The following is a 25,756-nucleotide window of genomic DNA, read 5'->3' on the forward strand; positions in this document are numbered from 1 at the left end:
AAAAGTAAGATGAACCTTTATAAAATATTGGTTCAACCACAACTGGAGTATTGTGTCCAGTTCCGGGCACCGCACTTTAGGAAAGATGTGAAGGCCTTAGAGAGGGTGCAGAAGAGATTGACTAGAATGATTCCAGGGATGAGGGACCTAAGTTACATTTTTTTTATTCGTTCATGGGATGTGGGCATCGCTGGCGAGGCCTGCATTTATTGCCCATCCCTAATTGCCCCTTGAGAAGGTGGTGGTGAGCCGCCTTCTTGAACCGCTGCAGTCTGTGTGGTGACGGTTCTCCCACAGTGCTGTTAGGAAGGGAGTTCCAGGATTTTGACCCAGCAATGATGAAGGAACGGCGATATATTTCCAAGTCGGGATGGTGTGTGTCTTGGAGGGGAACGTGCAGGTGGTGTTGTTCCCATGTGCCTGCTGCTCTTGTCCTTTTAGGTGGTCGAGGTCGCGGGTTTGGGAGGTGCTGTCGAAGAAGCCTTGGCGAGTTGCTGCAGTGCATCCTGTGGATGGTACACACCGCAGCCACGGTGTGCTGGTGGTGAAGGGAATGAATGTTTAGGGTGGTGGATGGGGTACCAATCAAGCGGGATGCGTTGTCCTGGATGGTGTCGAGCTTCTTGAGTGTTGTTGGAGCTGCACTCATCCAGGCAAGTGGAGAGTATTCCATCACATTCCTGACTTGTGCCTTGTACAGACTGGAGAAGCTGGGGTTTTTCTCCTTGGAACAGAGACGGATGCGAGGGGATTTGATAGAGGTGTTCAAAATCATGAAGGGTCTAGACAGGATAGATAGAGAGAAACTGTTCCCATTGGTGGAAGGGTCAAGAACCAGAGGACACAGATTTAAGGTGATTGGCAAAAGAACCAAAGGTGACATGAGGAAAAACATTTTTTTACACAATGAGTGGTTAGGATCTGGAATGCACTGCCCGAGGGGGTGGTGGAGGCAGATTCAATGATGGCTTTCAAAAGGGAACTGGATAAGTACTTGAAAGGAAAAAATTTGCAAGGCTACGGGGAAAGGACGGGGGAGTGGGACTAGCTGGATTGCATAGAGCCAGCACAGACTTGATGGGCTGAATGGCCTCCTTCCGTACTGCAACCTTTCTATGATTCTAAGAGAGGGGGTGGAGGGAGGGAAGAGAGGGGGTGGAGGGAGGGAAGAGAGGGGGTGGAGGGAGTATATTAGGGTAGCTGAGTGGGGGAGTGATGGCATTGATGTAAAGGTTTTTTTTGTTAAGGGGTGTGTTTGCTTCCTCTCTTTCCTCCATCTTCTCATCCTATTCCACTCTCCCCTTCCCCATCTACTCCTCCTCTCTCTCTACTCCCCTTCCCAATCCTCCTCTCTACTCCTCCCCCTTGTCCTCCTCTCGCAGTAGATTTATGTTTGAGAAGAATTAGGTTAGGCATCTTTCGTGGGTGAGGATGTCCCTCGCTGTTGGGGTATCTGTGTGTCTGATAGGGAGAGCAACTGCTCGAACAGCTTCATCGCAAACAATTAGAGCCGTGACTCCGGCCCACTGCCAGCTTCAACTCACACTGTGCAACCCTGAAAAAACATATTACTGACTTTAAACAACAGGCTCAACCTGATTCCTACCTTTCCCCAACTATGAAATGAGGGCATCTTTGAACAAAATGCACTCAGGCTACACCAACCTCTCCCTTTAATATGAAGAAATACAGCAGTGGAATAGTTTTAATTCATATCTATCCTTTATCTGGATTACAATCTATTACATAAAATTCTGATTCTCCCAGTTGGCGCATACACTCAGCGTCCCTGGGTTTACGCCTTGTGTCTCTCCTGTCCTCTGAACAGTTCCAGTCTTTCACTCTCCACTTCCTCTTATCTATAGCAGCTCAGACAATCAGAAGATCACCGGAACTAAAAATCGACATCCCATCCTGACTCCTCATCTAGAGGTTCCTCCTCTGTGTCCTCTGGGAAGGTGTCAAAGTTACTGGTGTCCAGAGGCCCTGTGACCTGCAAGGAGGAGAAACATAGTTTAACAAGCTGCATTTATATAGCACCTTTAACATCGTAAAACGTCCCAAGGCAGGAGGGCAATCATATAAAAAATGACACCCAGCCAAAGAAGGAGACATTAAGACCAGTTGACCAAATGCTTGGTTAATGAGGTGGATTTTAAGAAGCATCTTAAAAAGAGAAGATAGAAAAGGAGACCAAAAAGGTTTAGGGAGGGAATTTCAGAGCTTAGGGCCTGGACGGCTGAAGGCACAGCTGCCAATGGTGGGGCAATGAAAATCGGGGATGCAGAATTGGAGGAACGTAGAGATCTCGGTGGGTTGTAGGGCCGGAGGAGGTTATAGAGATAGAGAGGGGAGAGGCCATGGAGGGATTTGAACATGAGTATGAGAATTTTAAAATGGAGGCGTTGCCTCCCGAATGTACGTTAGCGAGCACAGAGGTGTTGGGTGAACAGGACTTGGTGAGAGTTTTGGATGAACTCAAGTTTACAGAGGGTGGAAGATGGGAGGCTGGCCAGGAGAGCACTGGAATAGCATTGGAGCATGGGAACAGAGTAGGGATTCGATTGCACTGACCACACCAGGACTAGCTTACAATACAGCCCCCCACACTCGGACTGGAATAACAACGACTGATACTTAGCACTTTCTGTCGACAATGGTGCTAATTAATATGGGGAATGAAACCTGGAAACTCCTGCTCTGAATGGCTCAGTTACTCACTGGACACAATCACTAACAGTACAAAATTTACACACATCATTGCTTAGGTTGCAGTTAGCATACTGTGCCCAGATTGAGAGTCCTACTTTGGCAAGAATGTCTAAGTCATGGAGAACAGACTCACTAAGATGAGCCCAGGGATGAGAGGCTTTAGTTACAAGGAGAGACCAGAGATACTGGAGCTCTGCTCATTAGATCAGAGGTTATGAGGAAGTCTGATGTTCACCCTCACAATGGGTTTTGATAAGGTTAATAGCGAAAAACTATTTCGACCAGTCAGTGAGTCAGTAACTCGAGAAGATAAATTCAAGATAATCATCAAAAGAAAAACATAAGAAGTGTAAGAGCACTTACACTGGGAACTATGGGCGGAGTGAGTGTGCCTTTCCTTAGCCCTTCAAAGTTAAAGCCTTCAAACCACCTGAAACAGAAGAAACAAAATCAGTGTGCGAGCGAACCAGCAAGTCTGAGCAAGCGGGTCAGTCAGCGAGTCAGCCACTGAGTGATTGAGTGAGCTCGACAATAAGGGTCACGCTGACGAGAGGCAATCCTCAGCCACATTGTTAAACATTGTTTGCTGTAATAATGAACTTCGAGTCTTTGAAAACCTCAATAGAAGGGTTAAAACAGTCAGAATTAATCATAATTGTCAACTTCTTTCCTCTTTTAACATATCTCTTTGCGTTTCCAGCACATCATGTTTGAGACCCTTGGTCGTGCCCAGCCAGTGCTGCTCTGAAACCTGCTGTTGAGATAAGGCTGAGAACAGCCCTGGGGGCAGGGGCGGCCCTGCAGGATAAACCTCATTCTCTGGTTTGTTTTGGGGAAATTGATGGGCCTCCCAGGCAGGAATGCTCCGTGTGAGGAATGCTGCATATGTGCTCCATTCAGTGAGGACGTCAGTTAGTTGCATCACTGACTTGCCTCAGACTCACCCCTTCAGTTCCAGAGATCTGAGTGTCAGTTTTTGCATTGTCTGTTGTACCACAGTGAGCTACATGACGTCAAGACAAGCGTGCCCGCCTGGAATCCACCCCTGCCCTCAACTTTCTATCGTCACAGTGACTGATCCTTGCTGGGCCACAGTTCCGTGGACACTGGCTGTCTTCCAAATGGCCACTCTTCATGTATGAGCCTAGGCAGTGAGTGTTAGCAGGCCGTTCAACCAAAGAGGGTATCACAGCGAAACAAGACCCTGTCCAGCAGGAACCACCAGTTAATGACCGGGAACAGGAACCCAGGGGCATATTTCCTCCTCACTACTCCAGCAGCAGCAAAGACACTGCTGGAGCTACGACACCTCCCCGGCTGAGATCAGTTAACTCAATACTGGCCCAGGCCTGAACGTGAGACATCCCTGCTCAGCACGGCTCAGCACAATGGTAAGCAGTGCATTCACACACCGACCGGGCCTGGGGTGCACCAACTCCATCTTTTTCCAGACAGCCCCGCAGTTCCCATGTAACCACTTCCATGCCACTCACTTGTGCTTCTGGATGTCCTTAACACTGTTCTTTTGGTTGCCCAGTCTCTCCGAAGGATTGTCTCTGTTAAAGAACAGAAACAGTTACAGAAGCAGAACGCTGGCTGACCACACAGCAGATGAAGTGTGGTCCAATGGATGTCCATTGGCATTACTGCTGCAAGACCACAAGCAGGCTGGCCTCGCAGTCTGGGCTGGCTCTGCACCAAACCCCTTCTACTCCTTGAAATAATTTGAGTTTTACTCTCACCTCAACGCCTCTCGATTTGGTCTTATTTTGATTGTAAATGGAGTGAGGTGTTGCTCCCAGTGTGGTGCACAAAGCTCTTGTTCTCCGATCTGTACTCCAATCTAACTACACTCTGTACTGGGAGCAGTCTTACTGAATTCACCCTGCAGAAGGAATCTAGTCACATTTTTATCCCAAATGTGTCGTGCTTTATTTTAACTGGGACAAATTTTTAATCAAAAATGTATTTTGTTTTCTCAGGGATTGCAGATTCGTTCCTCACAACTCGCAAGGCCACAAAATGCTGAGAAATAATAAAAACTGCGACTTGAATGGGACTGAAGATTCGAATCATTTGTTCTCAATTTCCAACATCCATTTCCAATATTTTGAATTTCTGAGCCACACTTCACTCAGTTTCAGTCTCGTCTCTATCACAAAATTTCATCTTAAATTTAAGTCTTTGTAAGAATTTTAGCTCCAATTGTAACAAGAGTTGATGAAAGTACATTAATTGATTGAGTAACTATTGTCCTCCTGATTTTAGTAACTGAACTAACACTTGGTTACAGTGTGTGGGGATGATCAGTGCATCGGCAGGACACTGCTGAAGTCTAGAAAACAGATTTTTATGGCAAAGATGTTCCCTTGGAAAGCAAATCGAGACCACCTGGGGTTTGAAATTTCTCTCTGCGTTATTTCAGTGCACAGGTGAACACACTCACCTCACTTTCTGTCTGCACTATTTTGACTGTGTCAGCCGTGGCTCAGTGGGTAGCACTCTCGCCTCCGAGTTAGAAGGTTGTGGGTTTCAAGTCCCACTCCAAAGACTTGAGAATAAAATCTCGGCTGGTACTAACAGAGTGTTGCACTGTTGGAAATGCCGTTGGTCGGATGAGATGTTGAATTGAGGCCCTATCTGCCCTCACAGGTGGATGAAACAGATTCCATGGCACTACTCAAAGAGCAGCAGGGCAGCTCTCCTTGGTGAGCCGGCCAACATTTATCCCTCCACCAACACCTAAAAACAGATTATCTGGTCATCATCTCATTGCTGTTTGTGGCAGCTTGCTGTGGTGTTTCTTACATTACAACAGTGACAATGCTGTAATGTGCTTTGGAACGTCCTGTCGTCGTGAAAGGTGCGATTTCAATGCTAATCTTTCTAACGCTAACTCAAACAGGAGTTGGATGCAAACACTTTAACCAGTGTATCTCACCCTGCTTAGGGTCCCGGCTGAACAATTAGCAGTAGAATTGGAGGGGGGGAGACAGTTTGGGATTCTCTCCTCATTGTTTGGATGTGGGTTGTGATGGCAAGGCCGCATTTATTTGAGCCTACCTGGGTGTTCTGAGAAGGTGGTGGTGAGCCTCCTTCTTGTGTGATTGTTTACAACTGGGTGGCTGGCTCGGCCACTTCAGAGGGGAGCAAGAGTCAACCACATGGTGCGATTCTGGAGTCACATGCGGGCCAGACTTGGTTAGATTGGCAGGTTCCCGACCCTGAAGGACATTATTTGAACCAGTTGGGTTTTTACAACAATCCAACAGCTTCCCTGGTCATTTTTCTGATACAAACCCACAAATTACCACAGTTACTGAATTCAATTTCACAAGTGGCCCTGGTGGGGTTTGAACTCCCAGCCTGTTGACTGCTCATCCAATCCCACAACAACTCAGCTACCGTACTACACCACTCCAAGTTCATCCATGGTGCTCACCTGCACAGTTTCTTGATGAGGGTGCCTGCATTTTTGGTGATTTTCTTTGGGAACTCAATCATATCGATCCCTCTCAGGATTATATTGTAAGTTTTCATTGGGTCGGAACCAGAGAACGGAGGGCTGAGGAGACAAGACAGAGAATAATCCAACAGTCTGACACAGCCTATCGCACTGATACCAGAACACACATTGCCTCACACTGTGCGCAAACCAGACCGAAGAACCAACTGTTTTCCAATCTCCCACCGAGGTGGAAACCAGGGGATTGGAGGTCACCACAGCTGAATCTCATGTACAACAAACCCATTGCATTCTTCACTTTTGTTTCAGCACCATCTCTCTCTGCCTCGGAGATACACATTGGGTGAAATTGGTCTTGTCGGTGAGGCAGTATGGGTGCTAGTGAATCGGCATTGAAGTCGGATGTGAAACGAGCTGCCGATTCACTATCTCCCGCACCGCGCTACCACCAAATACCAATTTCACCCTTCAGACTCATTATGTGGGACATCCAGCAACAGAAAGCAATAATTCCCTTTCAAAAGGGAATTGGATAAATACTTGAAAAGGAAAAATTTGCAGGGCTGTGGCGAAAGAGCAGGGGAGTGGGATTAATTGGATAGCTCTTTCGCAGAGCTGGCACAGACATGATGGGCCGAATGGCCTCCTCCTGTGCTGGATGATTCCCTAGGTGCTGGGTCTAACTATAGCCCGTGCGCAAAGCCAATCTCAGCACCCAATGGGCAGGTTGAGATGTCCCAGGCTGGCACCAGCTTGGGCTGGATGTGATGTGGGAGAGTGCACTGCCCAACTTTGCTGACCACTAGCTGGGGACTCCACTGAAACGGGCATGTGGGTAAGGACAGGGTCGGGCTTGGCTTTAATATCCTTCGAGCTGACATTGAATAACTTCCAGCACTCAGAGCTCACCCGTAAAAAATGGCTAGTGCCTGTGGAGCTGTCCCACTGAGGGAGATAGGTACCTTCAGGGGAGGAGGGGGGAGAAAAGAACTTGAAAAAGAATATGGTGCAATTGGGAACTTTTCATTCCGTTATCAAATCTAAAAAGATAAGCAACTGCTAAAAACATCCCCTTCCTCTCTCTATCTGCTGCCTGTCTCCTCACTCTCCAAGCTAAACACCAAGCAGCGTTTGGAGCTGTGTCAGGTCACGCGGGAGACACCTCATACCATAAATGACCACAGACAGCATTCCCCAAAGTGCTCTCAGAGACCAGTTCAAACGCATGTCACCACTCTCAGCCTCTCCCTTCAGCGGGGGCAGTGCACCATGTGGCAAAAGCAGCTCCCAGCGTGGTACCGAGTCAGACAGACCATGACAAAAACAGAAGGATCAATCCCCAGACCTGTGCTGAGTGAGTTGATCTCAACTAGAGCACTAGGATTAGGCAAGGGAAAAATCAGCCAGGGTTCCTGCTCCTGATCGCTGTCCAGTGACTCCTTCTAGAAGAGCACATGTGTGGGCCTCAGATGAGGAAATGATCAGTCTCAGGAGGGAGGTCCTTCCTGGTTGGAATGCTGCCTGACAGTCACTGGCTAGAATTACACGGTGACTTGGGGTGAGGTCCCAGGAACTGTACCCCAGCCCAAGTCAGCAGGGGAGGGAGAGAAAGTGGAAAAAAGAGAATAGTTGGGACTACCTAATTCTCAGATAATACATGGGAGAGGGAGAATATTGTTCAAACTGAATTTTAAAAGTGACCCCATGATTGCTCACCTGCCAGTCAGGAGCTCGTACATCAGGATTCCCAAGGACCAGTAATCTGCGGAGATATCGTGACCTTTGTTGAGGATTATCTCAGGGGCCACGTATTCAGGAGTCCCACAGAATGTCCAGGTCTTCTTCCCAAATCCAATCTTTTTAGCAAAGCCAAAATCCACCTAAATCGTGACAACATCCATTAACCCCTCGGGCTTCTCGAGACAGCACTGTGACAGCCGTCAGGAGTGATCAAATGATAAAAGAGATGATGGTTCAAGGCAAAAGTGTGTGGTAATGGGATAAGTAAAGAAACAAAAGATGGGTCCAGAGGAGGTGTAAATGGTTTCAGCAGAATAGCAGAGGGGGAGGGAAGCAAGGAAAATCTAGCAAAGTGGAGAAGGTTCCCGTGGCCCGGGAATGTGGCAGAGAAAGCTGGGGAGACCCCAGGGGGACGGATAACAGGACACTTAGAAAATATCAACGGGATTAGACAAAGTCAACAAGGGTTTATGAAAGGGAAATCGTGTTTGACAAACCTACTGGAGTTTTTTGAGGATGTAACTGGTAGAATAGATAGGGGAGAACCAGTGGATGTGGTGTATTTGGATTTTCAGAAGGCTTTTGATAAAGTCCCACTTAAGAGGTTAGTGTGCAAAATTAAAGCATGTGGGATTGGGGGGAATATACTGGCATGGATTGAGAATTGGTTAACAGACAGGAAACAGAGAGTAGGAATAAACGGGTCTTTTTCCGGGTGGCAGGCAGTGACTAGTGGGGTAGCGCAGGGATCAGTGCTTGGGCCCCAGCTATTCACAATATATATCAATGATTTGGATGAGGGAACCAAATGTAATATTTCCAAGTTTGCTGACAACACAAAACTAGGTGGGATCGTGAGTTGTGAGGAGGATGCAAAGAGGCTTCAGGGTGATTTAGACAAGTTGAGTGAGTGGGCAAATACATGGCAGATGCAGTATAATGTGGATAAATGTGAAGTTATCCACTTTGGAAGGAAAAACAGAAAGGCAGAGTATTATTTAAATGGTGATTGATTGGGAAATGTTGATGTACAAAGGGACCTGGGTGTCCTTGTACACCAGTCACTGAAAGCAAACACGTAGGTGCAGCAAGCAGTTAGGAAGGCAAATGGTATGTTGGCCTTCATTGCAAGAGGATTTGAGTACAGGAGCAAGGATGTCTTTCTGCAGTTATACAGGGCTTTGTGAGACCACACCTGGAGTGTTGTGTGCAGTTTTGGTCTCCTTACCTAAGAAAGGATATACTTGCCATAGAGGGAGTGCAGCGAAGGTTCACCAGACTGATTCCTGGGATGGCAGGACTGTCCTATGAGGAGAGATTGGGTCGACTCGGCCTGTATTTACTCGAGTTTAGAAGAATGAGAGGGGATCTCATTGAAACATAAAATTCAGACTGGATGCAGGGAGGATGTTTCCCCTGGCTGGGGGTCCAGAACGAGGGGTCACAGTCTCAGGATACGGGGTAGGACATTTAGGACGGAGATGAGGAGAAATTTCTTCACTCAGAGGGTGGTGAACCTGTGGAATTCACTACCACAGAAGGCAGTGGAGGCCAAGTCACTGAATATATTTAAGAAGGAGCTAGACAGATTTCTAGACACAAAAGGCATCAAGGGGTATGGGGAGAGAGCGGGAATATGGTATTGAGATAGAGGATCAGCCATGATCATATTGAATGGCGGAGCAGGCTCGAAGGGCCGAATGGCCTACTCCTGCTCCTATTTTCTATGTTTTCTATGAGCCCCCCTCGGGCCATGTACCAATAGGGGATCCTCTCCAGTCCGCAAACGTGACCCTGACCTGCCAGTCGCTCGCCATTTTAATTCCCCGTCCCACTCCCATTCTGACCTCTCTGTCCTCAGCCTCCTACACTGTTCCAATGATGCTCAATGCAAGCTGGAGGAAGAGCACCTCATCTTACTATTAGGCACCTTACAGCCTTCCGGTTTCAACATTGAGTTCAATAACTTTAGATCTTAATCACCGCTCCCATTATCTCGGACAGCAGGTACTGGTAATGGAGGATGGTTGTACCAGAGTCACTGGGAGTGGGGGAGGTGTGAGCTGGTGCTTGGGAGGGGGTGTGGGGTGTGGGCTGGTATTTGGGAGGGGGTGGGGGGTGTGGGCTGGTATTTGGGAGGGGGTGTGGGGTGTGGGCTGGTATTTGGGAGGGGGTGGGGGGTGTGGGCTGGTATTTGGGAGGGGGTGTGGGCTGGTATTTGGGAGGGGGTGGGGGGTGTGGGCTGGTATTTGGGAGGGGGTGTGGGGTGTGGGCTGGTATTTGGGAGGGGGTGGGGGGAGTGGGCTGGTATTTGGGAGGGGGTGGGGGGTGTGGGCTGGTATTTGGGAGGGGGTGTGGGGTGTGGGCTGGTGCTCGGCGGTGGGGGTGGGAAGGTGTGGGCTGGTGCTCGGCGGGGGGCGGGGAAGGTGTGGGCTGGTATTTGGGAGGGGCTGTGGGGAGTGGGCTGGTATTTGGGAGGGGGTGGGGAGTGTGGGCTGGTATTTGGGAGGGGGTGGGGGGTGTGGGCTGGTGTTTGCGGGGGGTGGGGGGAGTGGGCTGGTATTTGGGAGGGGGTGGGGGGTGTGGGCTGGTATTTGGGAGGGGGTGGGGAGTGTGGGCTGGTATTTGGGAGGGGGTGGGGAGTGTGGGCTGGTATTTGGGAGGGGGTGGGGGGTGTGGGCTGGTATTTGGGAGGGGGTGGGGAGTGTGGGCTGGTATTTGGGAGGGGGTGGGGAGTGTGGGCTGGTATTTGGGAGGGGGTGGGGAGTGTGGGCTGGTATTTGGGAGGGGGTGGGGGGAGTGGGCTGGTATTTGGGAGGGGGTGGGGGGAGTGGGCTGGTATTTGGGAGGGGGTGGGGAGTGTGGGCTGGTATTTGGGAGGGGGTGGGGGTTGTGGGCTGGTATTTGGGAGTGGGTGGGGGGAGTGGGCTGGTATTTGGGAGGGGGTGGGGAGTGTGGGCTGGTATTTGTGAGGGGGTGGGGGTTGTGGGCTGGTATTTGGGAGGGGGTGGGGGGTGTGGGCTGGTATTTGGGAGGGGGTGGGGGGTGTGGGCTGGTGTTTGCGGGGGGTGGGGGGTGTGGGCTGGTATTTGGGAGGGGGTGGGGGGAGTGGGCTGGTATTTGGGAGGGGGTGGGGGGAGTGGGCTAGTATTTGGGAGGGGGTGGGGGGAGTGGGCTGGTATTTGGGAGGGGGTGGGGAGTGTGGGCTGGTATTTGGGAGGGGGTGGGGGTTGTGGGCTGGTATTTGGGAGGGGGTGGGGGGAGTGGGCTGGTATTTGGGAGGGGGTGGGGGGAGTGGGCTGGTATTTGGGAGGGGGTGGGGGGAGTGGGCTGGTATTTGGGAGGGGGTGGGGGGAGTGGGCTGGTATTTGGGAGGGGGTGGGGGGAGTGGGCTGGTATTTGGGAGGGGGTGGGGGGAGTGGGCTGGTATTTGGGAGGGGGTGGGGGGAGTGGGCTGGTATTTGGGAGGGGGTGGGGTGTGGGCTGGTATTTGGGAGGGGGTGGGGGTTGTGGGCTGGTATTTGGGAGGGGGTGGGGGGAGTGGGCTAGTGCTGGGGGGGGGGGAGGAGGGAGGTGTTTGGGATGGGGGGAATCCCCTATCGATTATTGATCTGCAGCCTGGGGGTCTGGACCCCTGGGGTCTCCCCACCTTTCTCTGCCACATTGATGGGCCACAGGAACCCTCTCCTCTTAGCCAGATTATCTGTGCTTTCCTCCCCCTCGGCTGTGACCATTTACACCTCCTCTAGACCCATCCTTTGTTTCTTTACTTATCCCAAAATCACTCCCTTTTACCTTGCACCATCGTCCCTTGTGTTATTTAATCACTCCTGCCCTCCACCCTATCACAGACCTTCCCCTTTTTTCTTTCCTTCCCCCCTTTCCCTGGCTCAACCTGCTTAAAAACTGTTAAATGTCCAAAATCTTCCAGTTCTGACGAAGGGTCATCGACCTGAAACATTAACTCTGTTTCTCTCTCCACAGTTGCTGCCTGACCTGCTGAGTGTTTCCAGCATTTTCTGGTTTTATTTCAGATTTCCAGCATCCGCGGTATTTTGCTTCTTTCTCTCTCACTATTCCCCAATGTACATCCTCAATAAACACACTCAATCCTCAGTTTATCTGCCCCTGTGTCTACCACCATTGTCTCAATAAGTGATCCAACATAGGATAAGTTACCCTCGTTATCATGGCTACATATACGGATCCAGACATCCAGATAAATGGATCAAACCGATAACTTGTCTTACACCAATCACTCTTTTTTAAAAATTGCAATTAGATTTGAAGAGTGAATTATTTATTAGTGATGGAGAGCAGTGTTGCCATCAGATAAATCTAACAGCAGGACTGACTGAGGACAGAGTTGTGGGAGTGTGACGATCACCAGGAACTGTCCCGACAGACTCTGGCTCTCCCTCCACGTCCGCAGATCCAGCGGTCATTTTTGGAACTTCAAATGATGAGAGGCTGTGACTCCTGCAGGGGATTTGACCCCCAAACCCCTGTCCCCCAGTTCAGTCCTGGACGAACTGAATCACAGAATCATCCAGCACAGGAGGAGGCCATTTGGCCCATCGTACCTGTTCTTTGAATGAGCTATCCAATCAGTCTCACTCCCCTCCTTTGTCCCCACAGCCCTGCAAGTCTCTCCTTTTCAAGTATTTATCCAATTCCCTTTTGAAAGTTGCTACTGAATCTGCTTCCACCGCCCTTTCACGCAGCGCATTCTCGGTCATTACAACTTGCTGCGTATAAATAATCCTCATCTCCCCTCGGTTCTTTTGCCAATTATCTTAAATCTGTGTCCTCTGGTTACCGACCCTCCGGTGGAATTATGAAGGGTTTTGATAGAGTAAATAAGCAGAAACTTCTTACTTATTTTATCAAAACGGTTCATGATTTTGAACACCTCTATTAAATCTCCTCTTAACCTTCTCTTCTCGAAGGAGAACAACCCCAGCTTCTCCAGTCTATCCACATAACTGAAGTCCCTCATCCCTGGTAAATCTCCTGAACTACCCAGCACTCCACTATTTATTATTGGGTTTCTTTAAATTGCCAGCTCTGATTTTTGATTGTGGTGTTCTCACCTCTTTAGCTGCCACTCCACCACAGGCCCGCTCCTTCCCCAAACCTGTACCCTACAAGGCCCTGGATGTCGTGTGCTGTTCTGAGTCTTGCTGAGTCTTCTGACTGCACTGCTCCATTTCCTTGCCTGGAGTAGTACAGTGGGAGGTTGGCCTGTAGTGTTGGGTGTGGGGCTGGATAGGTATCGGAGATCTCGGCAGGACAATTGTGAGGTGTACGACTGAAAAGTGGCAGACGCACGGCTCCCAGGACTCGCCACTCCACGAATATCTGCCGCACTCCCCCCCACTTTTCCCACCTCCCACAGGGAACGTCTCTGGTTTCTTCACTGATAACTCCGCTGATATTGGGGAACTGTGGGTGCCGAGAGCAGCAAGTCCGATCCCCACACATGTCCTACCAGTTCGAATCCGTGGTTCACCAAAGCACCTCCTGACCAGGCCACCCTTAGCAATGTGAACAAACTTACCAGATAAAGAGGCAGTCGGTGCAGAGCGGGGAGGAGACGGTGCTTACCAGCTTGGCATAGCCCCTGTCGTTGAGGATTATGTTCTCCGGCTTGAGGTCCCTGTAAATGACCCCCTTGCAGTGTAAATACGCAAAGGCCTCCACCACACAGGCTGTGTAGAACCGAGTCATGGCATCATCGAAAAAGCCCCTGCAATTTACCACACAAACAAACATTCTCAACTCACACTCTTCCTTCAGTGTCTCACAGGAGCAGTAATCAGTAACCAGTAACCAGTGACCAGTCATCAGTAACCAGTGACCAGTAATCAGTGACCAGTGACCAGTAACCAGTAACCAGTGACCAGTAATCAGTAACCAGTAATCAGTAACCAGTAACCAATAATCAGTAACCAGTGACCAGTAATCAGTAACCAGTAATCAGTAACCAGTAACCAGTGACCAGTAATCAGTGACCAGTCATCAGTAACCAGTGACCAGTAATCAGTGACCAGTGACCAGTAACCAGTAACCAGTGACCAGTAATCAGTAACCAGTAATCAGTAACCAGTAACCAATAATCAGTAACCAGTGACCAGTAATCAGTAACCAGTAACCAGTGACCAGTAATCAGTGACCAGTAATCAGTAACCAGTGACCAGTAATCTGTAACCAGTGACCAGTAATCAGTGACCAGTAATCAGGCTCTGTCAGTAGTGAAGACCAGTGACCAGTTTCTCATAGCAACTGGAGGAGGCCATTCAGCCCCTCGAGCCTGTTCCACCATCCAATGAGATCATGGTTGATCTGTATCTTAACTCCATTTACCCGCCTTGGTTCCATAACCCTTAATACCCTTACCCATCAAAAATCTATCAATCTCATGAAGATCAGAGCCAATGACCAGTGACTAGTGGCCAATGACCAGTAACCAATGACCAGTGACCAGGCTCTCAACCACGTTAAAGCCAGAGGGAGTTTCTGGACTGGGGGAGCTTTCATTCTGCCCCCCCTCCCCCCCGCCCCCGCTATTCTCCTCTCCTGAAGCTCGGGTCTGTTATCAGGGAACTGCTTTACAGGGTGTTCAGCTGAGGTTAGATTCCAGCCAACCCTCATCCTGTCCTTAACCGACATCCATCCATACGTGGACACTTTCACAGGAGTCACTGGACAGTGAGCAGGTGGAGAAGCTAAAACTGGAACAAGACTTTCAAATACCCCCGAGCGGCAAATGGAGAGAGATCAGGGTGAGGGTGTGAAGTTCAAGTTTAGGACTGATGTCAGGAAATATCTGTACACAGATCATGATAAACAACACGGCTGGGCTGGGCTGGCAGAAAGGGTGGTCGAGGTCAGGACACATTTAACAAGAACAGTTGGATGCTGGAATGTGGAAGACAGTAGGGTTGGTATTCAGGGAGGAGGAAATCAAATGGGCTGAAAGCACATGTACTCTAGTCACCTGTTTGGTACAACAGGATGTGATTCTTCTAACTCGTTCACTGGGAGGTGTTTACAGTCAATGCTCGTTAAGGAATTTTAAAACCAAACCAAGTGTCAGCAATAGCGCAGGGTGCTGGGGAGCAGTCACTTCACTGCAGACCAGGTCACTGCAGACCAGGTCACTGCAGACCAGGTCACTGCAGACCAGGTCACTGCAGACCACGTCACTGCAGATCAGGTCACTGCAGATCAGGTCACTGCAGATCAGGTCACTGCAGACCAGGTCACTGCAGATCAGGTCACTGCAGACCAGGTCACTGCAGACCACGTCACTGCAGACCAGGTCACTGCAGATCAGGTCACTGCAGATCAGGTCACTGCAGACCAGGTCACTGCAGACCACGTCACTGCAGATCAGGTCACTGCAGATCAGGTCACTGCAGACCAGGTCACTGCAGACCACGTCACCGCAGACCACGTCACCGCAGATCAGGTCACTGCAGACCAGGTCACTGCAGACCACGTCACTGCAGACCAGGTCACTGCAGATCAGGTCACTGCAGACCAGGTCACTGCAGACCAGGTCACTGCAGATCAGGTCACTGCAGATCAGGTCACTGCAGACCAGGTCACTGCAGATCAGGTCACTGCAGATCAGGTCACTGCAGACCACGTCACTGCAGATCAGGTCACTGCAGATCAGGTCACTGCAGACCAGGTCACTGCAGACCACGTCACTGCAGATCAGGTCACTGCAGATCAGGTCACTGCAGATCAGGTCACTGCAGACCAGGTCACTGCAGATCAGGTCACTGCAGATCAGGTCAATGCAGATCAGGTCACTGCAGATCAGGTCACTGCAGACCAGGTCACTGCAGACCAGGTCACTGCAGATCAGGTCACTGCAGACCAGGTCACTGCAGATCAGGTCACTGCAGATCAGGTCACTGCAGATCAGGTCACTGCAGATCAGGTCACTGCAAATCAGGTCACTGCAGATCAGGTCACTGCAAATCAGGTCACTGCAGACCAGGTCACTGCAGACCAGGCCACTGCAGACCAGGTCACTGCAGATCAGGTCACTGCAGACCACGTCACTGCAGATCAGGTCACTGCAGACCAGGTCACTGCAGATCAGGTCACTGCAGACCACGTCACTGCAGATCAGGTCACTGCAGACCAGGTCACTGCAGACCAGGTCACTGCAGATCAGGTCACTGCAGACCAGGTCACTGCAGACCAGGTCACTGCAGATCAGGTCACTGCAGACCAGGTCACTGCAGATCAGGTCACTGCAGATCAGGTCACTGCAGATCAGGTCACTGCAGATCAGGTCTCTGCAGACCAGGTCACTGCAGACCAGGTCACTGCAGACCAGGTCACTGCAGATCAGGTCACTGCAGACAAGGTCACTGCAGATCAGGTCACTGCAGACAAGGTCACTGCAGATCAGGTCACTGCAAATCAGGTCACTACAGACCAGGTCACTGCAGACCACGTCACTGCAGACCAGGTCACTGCAGATCAGGTCACTGCAGATCAGGTCACTGCAGACCACGTCACTGCAGATCAGGTCACTGCAGACCAGGTCACTGCAGATCAGGTCACTGCAGACCACGTCACTGCAGACCAGGTCACTGCAGACCAGGTCACTGCAGATCAGGTCACTGCAGATCAGGTCACTGCAGACCAGGTCACTGCAGACCACGTCACTGCAGATCAGGTCACTGCAGACCACGTCACTGCAGACCAGGTCACTGCAGATCAGGTCACTGCAGACCACGTCACTGCAGACCAGGTCACTGCAGATCAGGTCACTGCCGACCAGGTCACTGCAGACCACGTCACTGCAGATCAGGTCACTGCAGATCAGGTCACTGCAGACCAGGTCACTGCAGATCAGGTCACTGCAGATCAGGTCACTGCAGACCACGTCACTGCAGATCAGGTCACTGCAGATCAGGTCACTGCAGATCAGGTCACTGCAGATCAGGTCACTGCAGACCACGTCACTGCAAATCAGGTCACTGCAGACCAGGTCACTGCAGACCACGTCACTGCAGACCAGGTCACTGCAGACCACGTCACTGCAGATCAGGTCACTGCAGATCAGGTCACTGCAGACCAGGTCACTGCAGATCAGGTCACTGCAGACCACGTCACTGCAGATCAGGTCACTGCAGACCAGGTCACTGGAGATCAGGTCACTGCAGATCAGGTCACTGCAGACCAGGTCACTGCAGACCAGGTCACTGCAGATCAGGTCACTGCAGACCAGGTCACTGCAGACCACGTCACTGCAGATCAGGTCACTGCAGACCAGGTCACTGCAGATCAGGTCACTGCAGACCAGGTCACTGCAGACCAGGTCACTGCAGATCAGGTCACTGCAGACCAGGTCACTGCAGACCAGGTCACTGCCGACCACGTCACTTTGGGGAGGAGGTCACACACTTCATGAATATGGTTTGCAAATAGCAGGGAGAGCGGCCTCCCATCGCTCCTGCTCTTTGATTGTAAATTGGTGGGAAGCATTGTAAATGCTGGTGAATCAGCAGTCAGTCAGTTACCTGTCCCTCAGGATGGTCCAGAGCTCGCCTCCCAGACAGGCCTCCATCAGCATGTAGAGGTACTTACTGTCTCGGAACGTCCTGTACAGCCTGTAACACACAAACACACACATACATGAGCAGTCAGGCTGGTTCACAAACAGCAGCAAGGACAGACAGAACACTGGGGCCTGGATTTTAAACCCCTTGCCCAGGGAGAATGGTGTGTGGGAATGGTTAAGACCAGGCCGAGCTCGCTCCATTCCCGGAGCGGGCGCTCCTTGCTGTGGCCGGGTTGTTGGGTTCTGTGACGGGCGAGACCCCCCCCGACACAACGTTAAAATCAGATCGCGGCACTGATGACGTCATCGGGCCAGGACTTTTGAATGTAAAGTTAGCCCCCGCCTGCCTGTAGCGGGAGCCTCGACTGGGCTGACAGTCGGTGAAGGTCAGAGGTCGCCGGGCAGGATCGGAGAGAGCTTAGTCTGGTAAGTGGACTCGACCCCTCAACCCGATCTTCACCCCCTCCCAAGCACCTGAGCGAAGGGGGAGCGGGGTGGGGGTGGGGTAGGGGGATTAAAATCCAGGCCAACATTCCAGAAACCCGCAGCATCTGAAAGGGAGAACGGGTTTGAGATCTGGTAGAGGGGGTTCCCATTCAAAACTGCCATCTACGTTTCTCCTTCATCTGCTCACTGACCTGCTGCACATGACCAGCACTTTCTCTCTGTTAGATATTGGTGCCTTTGATAACTCCCGACTTACTGTATCTGACCCCAATAAGAACCTAATGCTTTGTGATGCTGCACAGCGTCCAACCCCTGCTATCAGGTTACCTCTATTTCCAGGCACTTTGATTTTAGCTCGCAATCTGCGTGTGTGAAACCTTTTGAAAATGTGTGCGATGATCTGCCGTTCACTGATCCTCCTCCACCCACCAGCTGGGATTCTGCCCAACAGCTCACTTAGGCTAGTTGTACATGACTTCTCTGTCACAGAGCCTTGCTGACTCTCCCTAATCAGCCAAGATTTTTCAAAGTGCTCACTCCCTGCCTGTGGATTCTAGCAGTTTCCCCACTGCTCACCGGCCTCCAGTTACTGGGTTTGTTCTTTCCTCCTTGAATAGGGGTTAATGTTATCTTCCAATCCTCTTGTACTATCCCCAAGTCCAGTGAGATTTGCAAGACTATAGCTAATGCCTGCCCAATTTTGTCTGCTATTTCTTTTAATACCTTTGGATGGGCCTGAATATCTGTCTGTCTTCAATCCCATTATTGGTATCCATTGCAGTTTTTCTGTTTCTATCATCGACTCCCCTTCAATAATCCCTGGACTTCCCTGTTCCTTTGCTATTGTATGCTCCTTTTCCACTTCAAAGACTGAAGCAAAATGTTCATTTAGCAGTTCCATGTTCTTATCCTCTCCTATTGTTAACCATAAATCTGTTTAGAATGGGACCACCTCCTCCTTTCTCATTCCATTTTCCTTTACATACATTCAAAAACCTTTGCTATTACCCTCAAACCATCAGCAAGTGGTTTTTTTGCACTTGTTCTTTGTCTCATTATTTCCACGGGCTCCTTTTGTTGCTTCCTATAACCCACCCGATCCTCCTCCTACCATTGGTTCTTTGCCCTTCCATGAACCTTCTCCTTTAGATTACCCACTCTCACAACTACATCATCCACAAGTTCCACTTCTTCATTTCTGAGGCACACACTTGTTTTGGAATCTGCCAATTACCTCCTTGAACATATTTCACTCTTGGTCTGTTGATTTCCCACCCTTTTCTAGTCGGCTCCTTCTCCATCCCATCAAAGTTCAGCTCCTTCTCCATCCCATCAAAGTTCAGCTCCTTCTCCATCCCATCAAAGTTCAGCTCCTTCTCCATCCCATCAAAGTTCAGCTCCTTCTTCATCCCATCAAAGTTCAGCTCCTTCTTCATCCCATCAAAGTTCAGCTCCATCTTCATCCCATCAAAGTTCAGCTCCTTCTCCATCCCATCAAAGTTCAGCTCCTTCTCCATCCCATCAAAGTTCAGCTCCTTCTCCATCCCATCAAAGTTCAGCTCCTTCTCCATCCCATCAAAGTTCAGCTCCTTCTTCATCCCATCAAAGTTCAGCTCCATCTTCATCCCAACAAAGTTCAGCTCCTTCTCCATCCCAACAAAGTTCAGCTCCTTCTCCATCCCATCAAAGTTCAGCTCCTTCTCCATCCCATCAAAGTTCAGCTCCTTCTTCATCCCATCAAAGTTCAGCTCCTTCTTCATCCCAACAAAGTTCAGCTCCTTCTTCATCCCATCAAAGTTCAGCTCCTTCTTCATCCCATCAAAGTTCAGCTTCTTCTCCATCCCAACAAAGTTCAGCTCCTTCTTCATCCCATCAAAGTTCAGCTCCTTCTTCATCCCATCAAAGTTCAGCTCCTTCTTCATCCCATCAAAGTTCAGCTCCTTCTTCATCCCAACAAAGTTCAGCTCCTTCTCCATCCCAACAAAGTTCAGCTCCTTCTTCATCCCATCAAAGTTCAGCTCCTTCTCCATCCCAACAAAGTTCAGCTCCTTCTTCATCCCATCAAAGTTCAGCTCCTTCTTCATCCCATCAAAGTTCAGCTCCTTCTCCATCCCATCAAAGTTCAGCTCCTTCTCCATCCCATCAAAGTTAGCCTAATTTAAATCCAAATCTTTCCTTTGGGACCCTTCTTTCTCCCCTTTAAGCTTCACCCTGAATTCAATTCTAAAGTTAGAGTAGACAAATATTTGAAGCAGAAAATGACACAGGGATATGAGGAGAGCAGGGGGCAGTTGGCTTGCTTCAGCAAAGAGCCGCACAGACCACGATGGGCCAAATGGCCTCCTTCTGTGCTGTAAACTTCCACGGTTCAATTATATCCGGGTCACTATTCTCTCCAAATGCTCCCTTACTACCAGACCATTAACTATATCCATCACCCATAACTAGATCGAACATCACCTGCTCCCTTGCTGGATTGAAGACATGCTGCTTTCGGAATATAGTGAATAAATCTACTCCCTTTCCTACTTATTCAGCTATTTCTCTCCCTCACCAAATGTCCAGACGTTGACTGGTGCCTGTGGAATCCGAACCCAGTGGGGAGTCAGTGCCCTCCAAAGAGGAGAGGAGAGAATTGGAAGGAAAGAGTTGAGACAAAGACTTCAGTTCCCAATGAGGCAGCATTGCCAAGGGTTGTGCTGAGAGAATGAAGGTACCTGACAATGAAGTCACAATGAGTCTCCTGCATGATCTGCTTCTCTGAGCGAATATGCTCCTGCTGCCTCGTGTCAATTATGTGACGTTTCTTCAGAATCTTCATTGCAAAGGTTCTGGATTCTTCGTTCTTCAGCTGCACCTGAGGAAGAACACCAATATGAAGGTGAAAGCAAAAGCGAAAGAATCGGGAGACATTCGACAACATAAAGAGCTCGCAAAGGAAAATAAGTGCAAACAGAAATAGTATTTAGGCTCTCCTGATGACTCACTGGGTCAATGGGAGTGGGTTTGCTGTGGTACTGAGCCCCATACAGAGGCCCCAGGCTCAACCCCCACCCACCCACGGTCTACACTGTTAGCTCAGGTGGTAGATGGGGGTGCAACCATTAGCCTGGACATGCCAGGGGCAGTGAGTGAGGGGGACAGGAGGAATAGGTCAGGCTTTCTGTTAGGAGACGTGCTGAGAGGATTGGGCTGATCTGATGGCACCCACTATCAAATAGGCTCCCGACCGCTGCCTGGCTGAAATGAGCTCCCTCAGCACAGACTGGGGACTGAACCCATAACAGGGTTACACTGCCCCATTTAAAGAGACCAGCTATTGGAGCCTCCTGACTTACCAACTCAACACGCCCAAATCCCCCAACTCCTAGTGTTTCACGGATATTGAAATCCGTACGCTCCAAGCTGGCAAAGAAAACAGCTTCCGCCTCAAACCTGAAACAGATTGCAAACAAAAGGAAACTCAATCATTGGTTCATGATTGAAACGATGCAGGAGGACAGGCCATTGAAATCCAGTGCAGAAGAGAGAAAAACCAGGGGCCACCCTGTATGCAAAATGGCTGCAAAACAACGATAACTAATCATTGGCTGTGAAGCAATCTGGGATGTCCTGAGGATGTGATAGGTGCTTTAGAATTACAAGTTGGTTTGTTTGTTCTGCTGTACCCCTGCACAGGGAGGGGGAGGCTGTATCATCAAGGGCAGGAGTGGATTGACGGTCAGGGAGGGGAGGCTGTATCATCAGAGGCAGGAGTGGATTGACGGTCAGGGAGGGGAGGCTGTATCATCAGAGGCAGGAGTGGATTGACGGTCAGGGAGGGGAGGCTGTATCATCAGAGGCAGGAGTGGATCGAGGGTCAGGGAGGGGAGGCTGTATCATCAGGGGCAGGAGTGGATTGAGGGTCAGGGAGGGGAGGCTGTATCATCAGGGCCAGGAGTGGATCGAGGGTCAGGGAGGGGAGGCTGTATCATCAGGGCCAGGAGTGGATCGACGGTCAGGGAGGGGAGGCTGTATCATCAGGGCCAGGAGTGGATCGACGGTCAGGGAGGGGAGGCTGTATCATCAGGGCCAGGAGTGGATTGACGGTCAGGGAGGGGAGGCTGTATCATCAGGGCCAGGAGTGGATCGACGGTCAGGGAGGGGAGGCTGTATCATCAGGGCCAGGAGTGGATCGACGGTCAGGGAGGGTGAAGGAGTGACTCGGTTCTACAGCTACAGAGGAAGGAGTCTGGGAATGGGGCTCCCGGCAGAACAATCACTTGCTTGGCCAACGGTGCTGAGGGAAGGGGATGGAAAGGAGCAGGGGAAGTATGCGAAGCTGTCCAATACAGGACATGGAATGTGGTGCAGCAGATCCACACACTAAATCCCCTGCTTTCAGCTCATCATAACATTTCCTTGAGAAACACTGTCCGCAACACAGATAGGCTGGTGAAGGGGCATTCCAGGCAAACAAGGGAGTCGTTTTAAAGAAATGCATCCCTAACCCTAACCCTGTGAGAAAAGTGAGGCGAATGTTCAATTTTGCCATATCAAGCAGTCTTCTGAAGATGGAAAGATTAAAGACCTTTGACACCCCCACAGCACCAGGCTACGAACTCGAGACACAGCTGGGAGGATTACGAATGTACAGCTCGCCCTGTATCTCAGCAATGTGGACTCAGAGGCCTTGGTAAACTAGGCCAAGGTAACTCGAGCCCGTGTGGGTTGGGGAGGAGAGGCTTGGGGTGTAATGTGATGGTACATTACGGTGAGAGTGAGAGTTTACAGAGAGGAGGAACGGATTCAATGGGCAGGCAATGAAACAGAGTGCTGGCACGGGGTCAGCATTTCAGGCTCATCTTGTTCTAAGTCCGCCTGGCTCCATTTTGGGGGGAGGGTCAGTGTATTTCCCATGGTTCAATCGGTGACTGGGTTGGGAATGGGGAAAAAACCACTTGTGTGACCTACAAACAGATGCAGTTAACCGAGCTTTCTCTGTAACTTACATTGTTCAGGCTGCACGAGGGCCAGTGTTACAACAAGCTCTCTGCGATCACTGCAGCCCACTGTGGAATCGTCGGCTGTCCTGATTTGAGTGGAGGTAAGGGCCGAGACAACAGAAAACTAGTGTCACATGGAGAGGAGACCCTCCGTGCGGATCCCCGATATATTCATACTCACTTTGCTTGCATCTCGACACTCTCATATTCTTTATTGGATACATCTTCCATTCCTCCGATTAACTGTCGGAATGAGCTACAGACAGAAAAAAGTAAAATGCTGAGTAAAATGCAACAGATTCATCCACAATCAGCTGTTCAATGACTTCTCACTGACCAATTCGATTCACTCCACGCAATATCAAGAAACGGCTGACTACACTGGATACGGCAAAGGCTATGGGCCCCGACAACATCCCGGCTGTAGTGCTGAAGACTTGTGCTCCAGAACTAGCTGCGCCTCTAGCCAAACTGTTCCAGTACAGCTACAACACTGGCATCCACCCGACAATGTGGAAAATTGCCCAGGTGTGTCCTGTCCACAAAAAGCAGGACAAATCCAATCCGGCCAATTACCGCCCCATCAGTCTACTCTCAATCATCAGCAAAGTGATGGAAGGTGTCGTCGACAGTGCTATCAAGTGACACTTACTCACCAATGACCTGCTCACCGATGCTCAGTTTGGGTTCCGCCAGGACCACTCGGCTCCAGACCTCATTACAGCCTTGGTCCAAACATGGACAAAAGAGCTGAATTCCAGAGGTGAGGTGAGAGTGACTGCCCTTGACATCAAGGCAGCATTTGACCGAGTGTGGCACCAAGGAGCCCTAGTAAAATTGAAGTCAATGGGAATCAGGGGGAAAACTCTCCAGTGACTGGAGTCATACCTAGCACAAAGGAAGAGGGTAGTGGTTGTTGAAGGCCAATCATCTCAGCCCCAGGACATTGCTGCAGGAGTTCCTCAGCGCAGTGTCCTAGTCCCAACCATCTTCAGCTGCTTCATCAATGACCTTCCCTCCATCAGAAGGTCAGAAATGGGGATGTTCGCTGATGATTGCACAGTGTTCAGTTCCATTCACAACCCCTCAAATAATGAAGCAGTCCGAGCCCGCATGCAGCAAGACCTGGACAACATCCAGGCTTGGGCTCATAAGTGGCAAGTAACATTCGCGCCAGATAAGTGCCAGGCAATGACCATCTCCAATAAAAGAGAGTTTAACCACCATCCCTTGACATTCAATGGCATTACCATCGCCGAATCCCCCACCATCAACATCCTGGGGGTCACCATTGACCAGAAACTTAACTGGACCAGCCACATAAATACTGTGGCTACGAGAGCAGGTCAGAGGCTGGGTATTCTGCGGCGAATGACTCACCTCCTGACTCCCCAAAGCCTTTCCACCATCTACAAGGCACAAGTCAGGAGTGTGATGGAATACTCTCCACTTGCCTGGATGAGTGCAGCTCCAACAACACTCGTGGAATGGGAAGCAAGAAATGGAATCCTAAACGATGGGATTAAATAGGAAGTGGCGGATCCACTGGAATTCCACCCAGCGGGAGTGCATTGAACTATCAGAATTCTACGTAATGATCATGTGGGTATCTTATCTACTGTTCCTCAATTTGTAATAATTAAATAATGCTACTCACTCTCTGTCAATCACTAGGCAGGTCACATACTCCGCTGCAATTACACTGGCCAACCTTACATCTTCTCTGGGGAAAGAGAAAATACATTAGTGCAAACGTGGGGTCATTTCCTTCACCATCACACATGGGGCCACTCAGAGAACACTACATCACCCAAAGGGGAGGAAGAGTCGTTATGTAGACCGCAGGCCCCCTGCTCCCCTTCTGAGCTTCAGTACCAATCCAGTCCTGCATGTCCAGCTCCATCAGTGGTTCTGTTTACTGAGTCTCGATGCATTCCATCACAGGGTCTACGACCCCCCCACCCCGCCTTCCAATGCACTCCACCGCAGGTTCCAGACATTCCCATACACTCCGTACCAGCACTAACATCCCTCGCCTTGGTGAGCACCAGTCACTCGAATTACTTCACAAGAGTGAATAGGATACAGGCCCAGTTACCTTCATGGACCTTGTTCCATCACAGTAAGTTTGCTCTTTCTGAACAAAGTGTTTGCCTTTTAGCCACCCATCTGACTCCTTCCTGTCCTGAAGACATTCACTCTTTCAGATGTAGGTGGCCATTCGCCTGTGCGAGATTAGAGAGTGAGTGACAGCAGGCTGAGGATGGGTCGGGGGGAGGTGGAGTATCCGACATTCTCACCATCGAGCAAGGGGGCGTTGAACAGTAGTCAGGGGCAGGAATCCTGGCTGATTTTCCTTTCTGTAATCCAGGGGCACTGAGGCCAGTTCGAACTCCCATTTGCAGCCCTGAAAGATCAGCTCACATCACAGAATCTTACAACACGGAAAGAGGCCATTCGGCCCAGTGTGCCTGTGCTGGCTCCTTGAAAGAGCGATCCAATTAGTCCCACTCTCCTGCTCTTTCCCCAGAGCATTGCAAATTTTTCCTTTTCAAGTATTTATCTAATTCCCTTTCAAAAGTTACGATTGAATCTGCTTCCACTGCCCTTTCAGGCCATGCGTTCCATATGGCCCAATCAGGGATAGAAACATAGAAAATAGGAGCAGGAGTAGGCCATTCGGCCCTTCGAGCATGCTCCGTCATTCAATATGATCATGGCTGATCCTCTATCTCAATACCATATTCCCGCTCTCTCCCCATACCCCTTGATGCCTTTTGTGTCGAGAAATCTGTCTAGCTCCTTCTTAAATAT

General features: G+C 50.1%; 1 protein-coding gene across 2 annotated transcripts in view; it reads right to left on the reverse strand.

Moving 5' to 3' along the window:
* Nucleotides 1–1,703: 1,703 nt before the first annotated feature.
* The window catches only part of LOC137335874 (cGMP-dependent protein kinase 1-like), a 146,544-nt gene continuing 122,491 nt past the window's right edge, over nt 1,704–25,756 (reverse strand). For both annotated transcript variants that reach the window (XM_068001372.1, XM_068001371.1), the window contains 11 exons: nt 24,600–24,665; nt 23,124–23,198; nt 21,296–21,392; nt 20,675–20,814; nt 17,470–17,559; nt 13,526–13,667; nt 7,895–8,058; nt 6,155–6,277; nt 4,206–4,268; nt 3,076–3,142; nt 1,704–1,993 (listed from right to left, as the gene is read on the reverse strand). In XM_068001372.1, coding sequence (XP_067857473.1) covers nt 1,895–1,993; nt 3,076–3,142; nt 4,206–4,268; nt 6,155–6,277; nt 7,895–8,058; nt 13,526–13,667; nt 17,470–17,559; nt 20,675–20,814; nt 21,296–21,392; nt 23,124–23,198; nt 24,600–24,665 — 1,126 coding nt within the window. In that variant the 3' untranslated portion in view covers nt 1,704–1,894. The remainder of the gene's footprint in view (nt 1,994–3,075; nt 3,143–4,205; nt 4,269–6,154; nt 6,278–7,894; nt 8,059–13,525; nt 13,668–17,469; nt 17,560–20,674; nt 20,815–21,295; nt 21,393–23,123; nt 23,199–24,599; nt 24,666–25,756) is intronic.

Source organism: Heptranchias perlo, chromosome 20 (genome assembly GCF_035084215.1).
Source record: "Heptranchias perlo isolate sHepPer1 chromosome 20, sHepPer1.hap1, whole genome shotgun sequence".
Taxonomy (NCBI): domain Eukaryota; kingdom Metazoa; phylum Chordata; class Chondrichthyes; order Hexanchiformes; family Hexanchidae; genus Heptranchias; species Heptranchias perlo.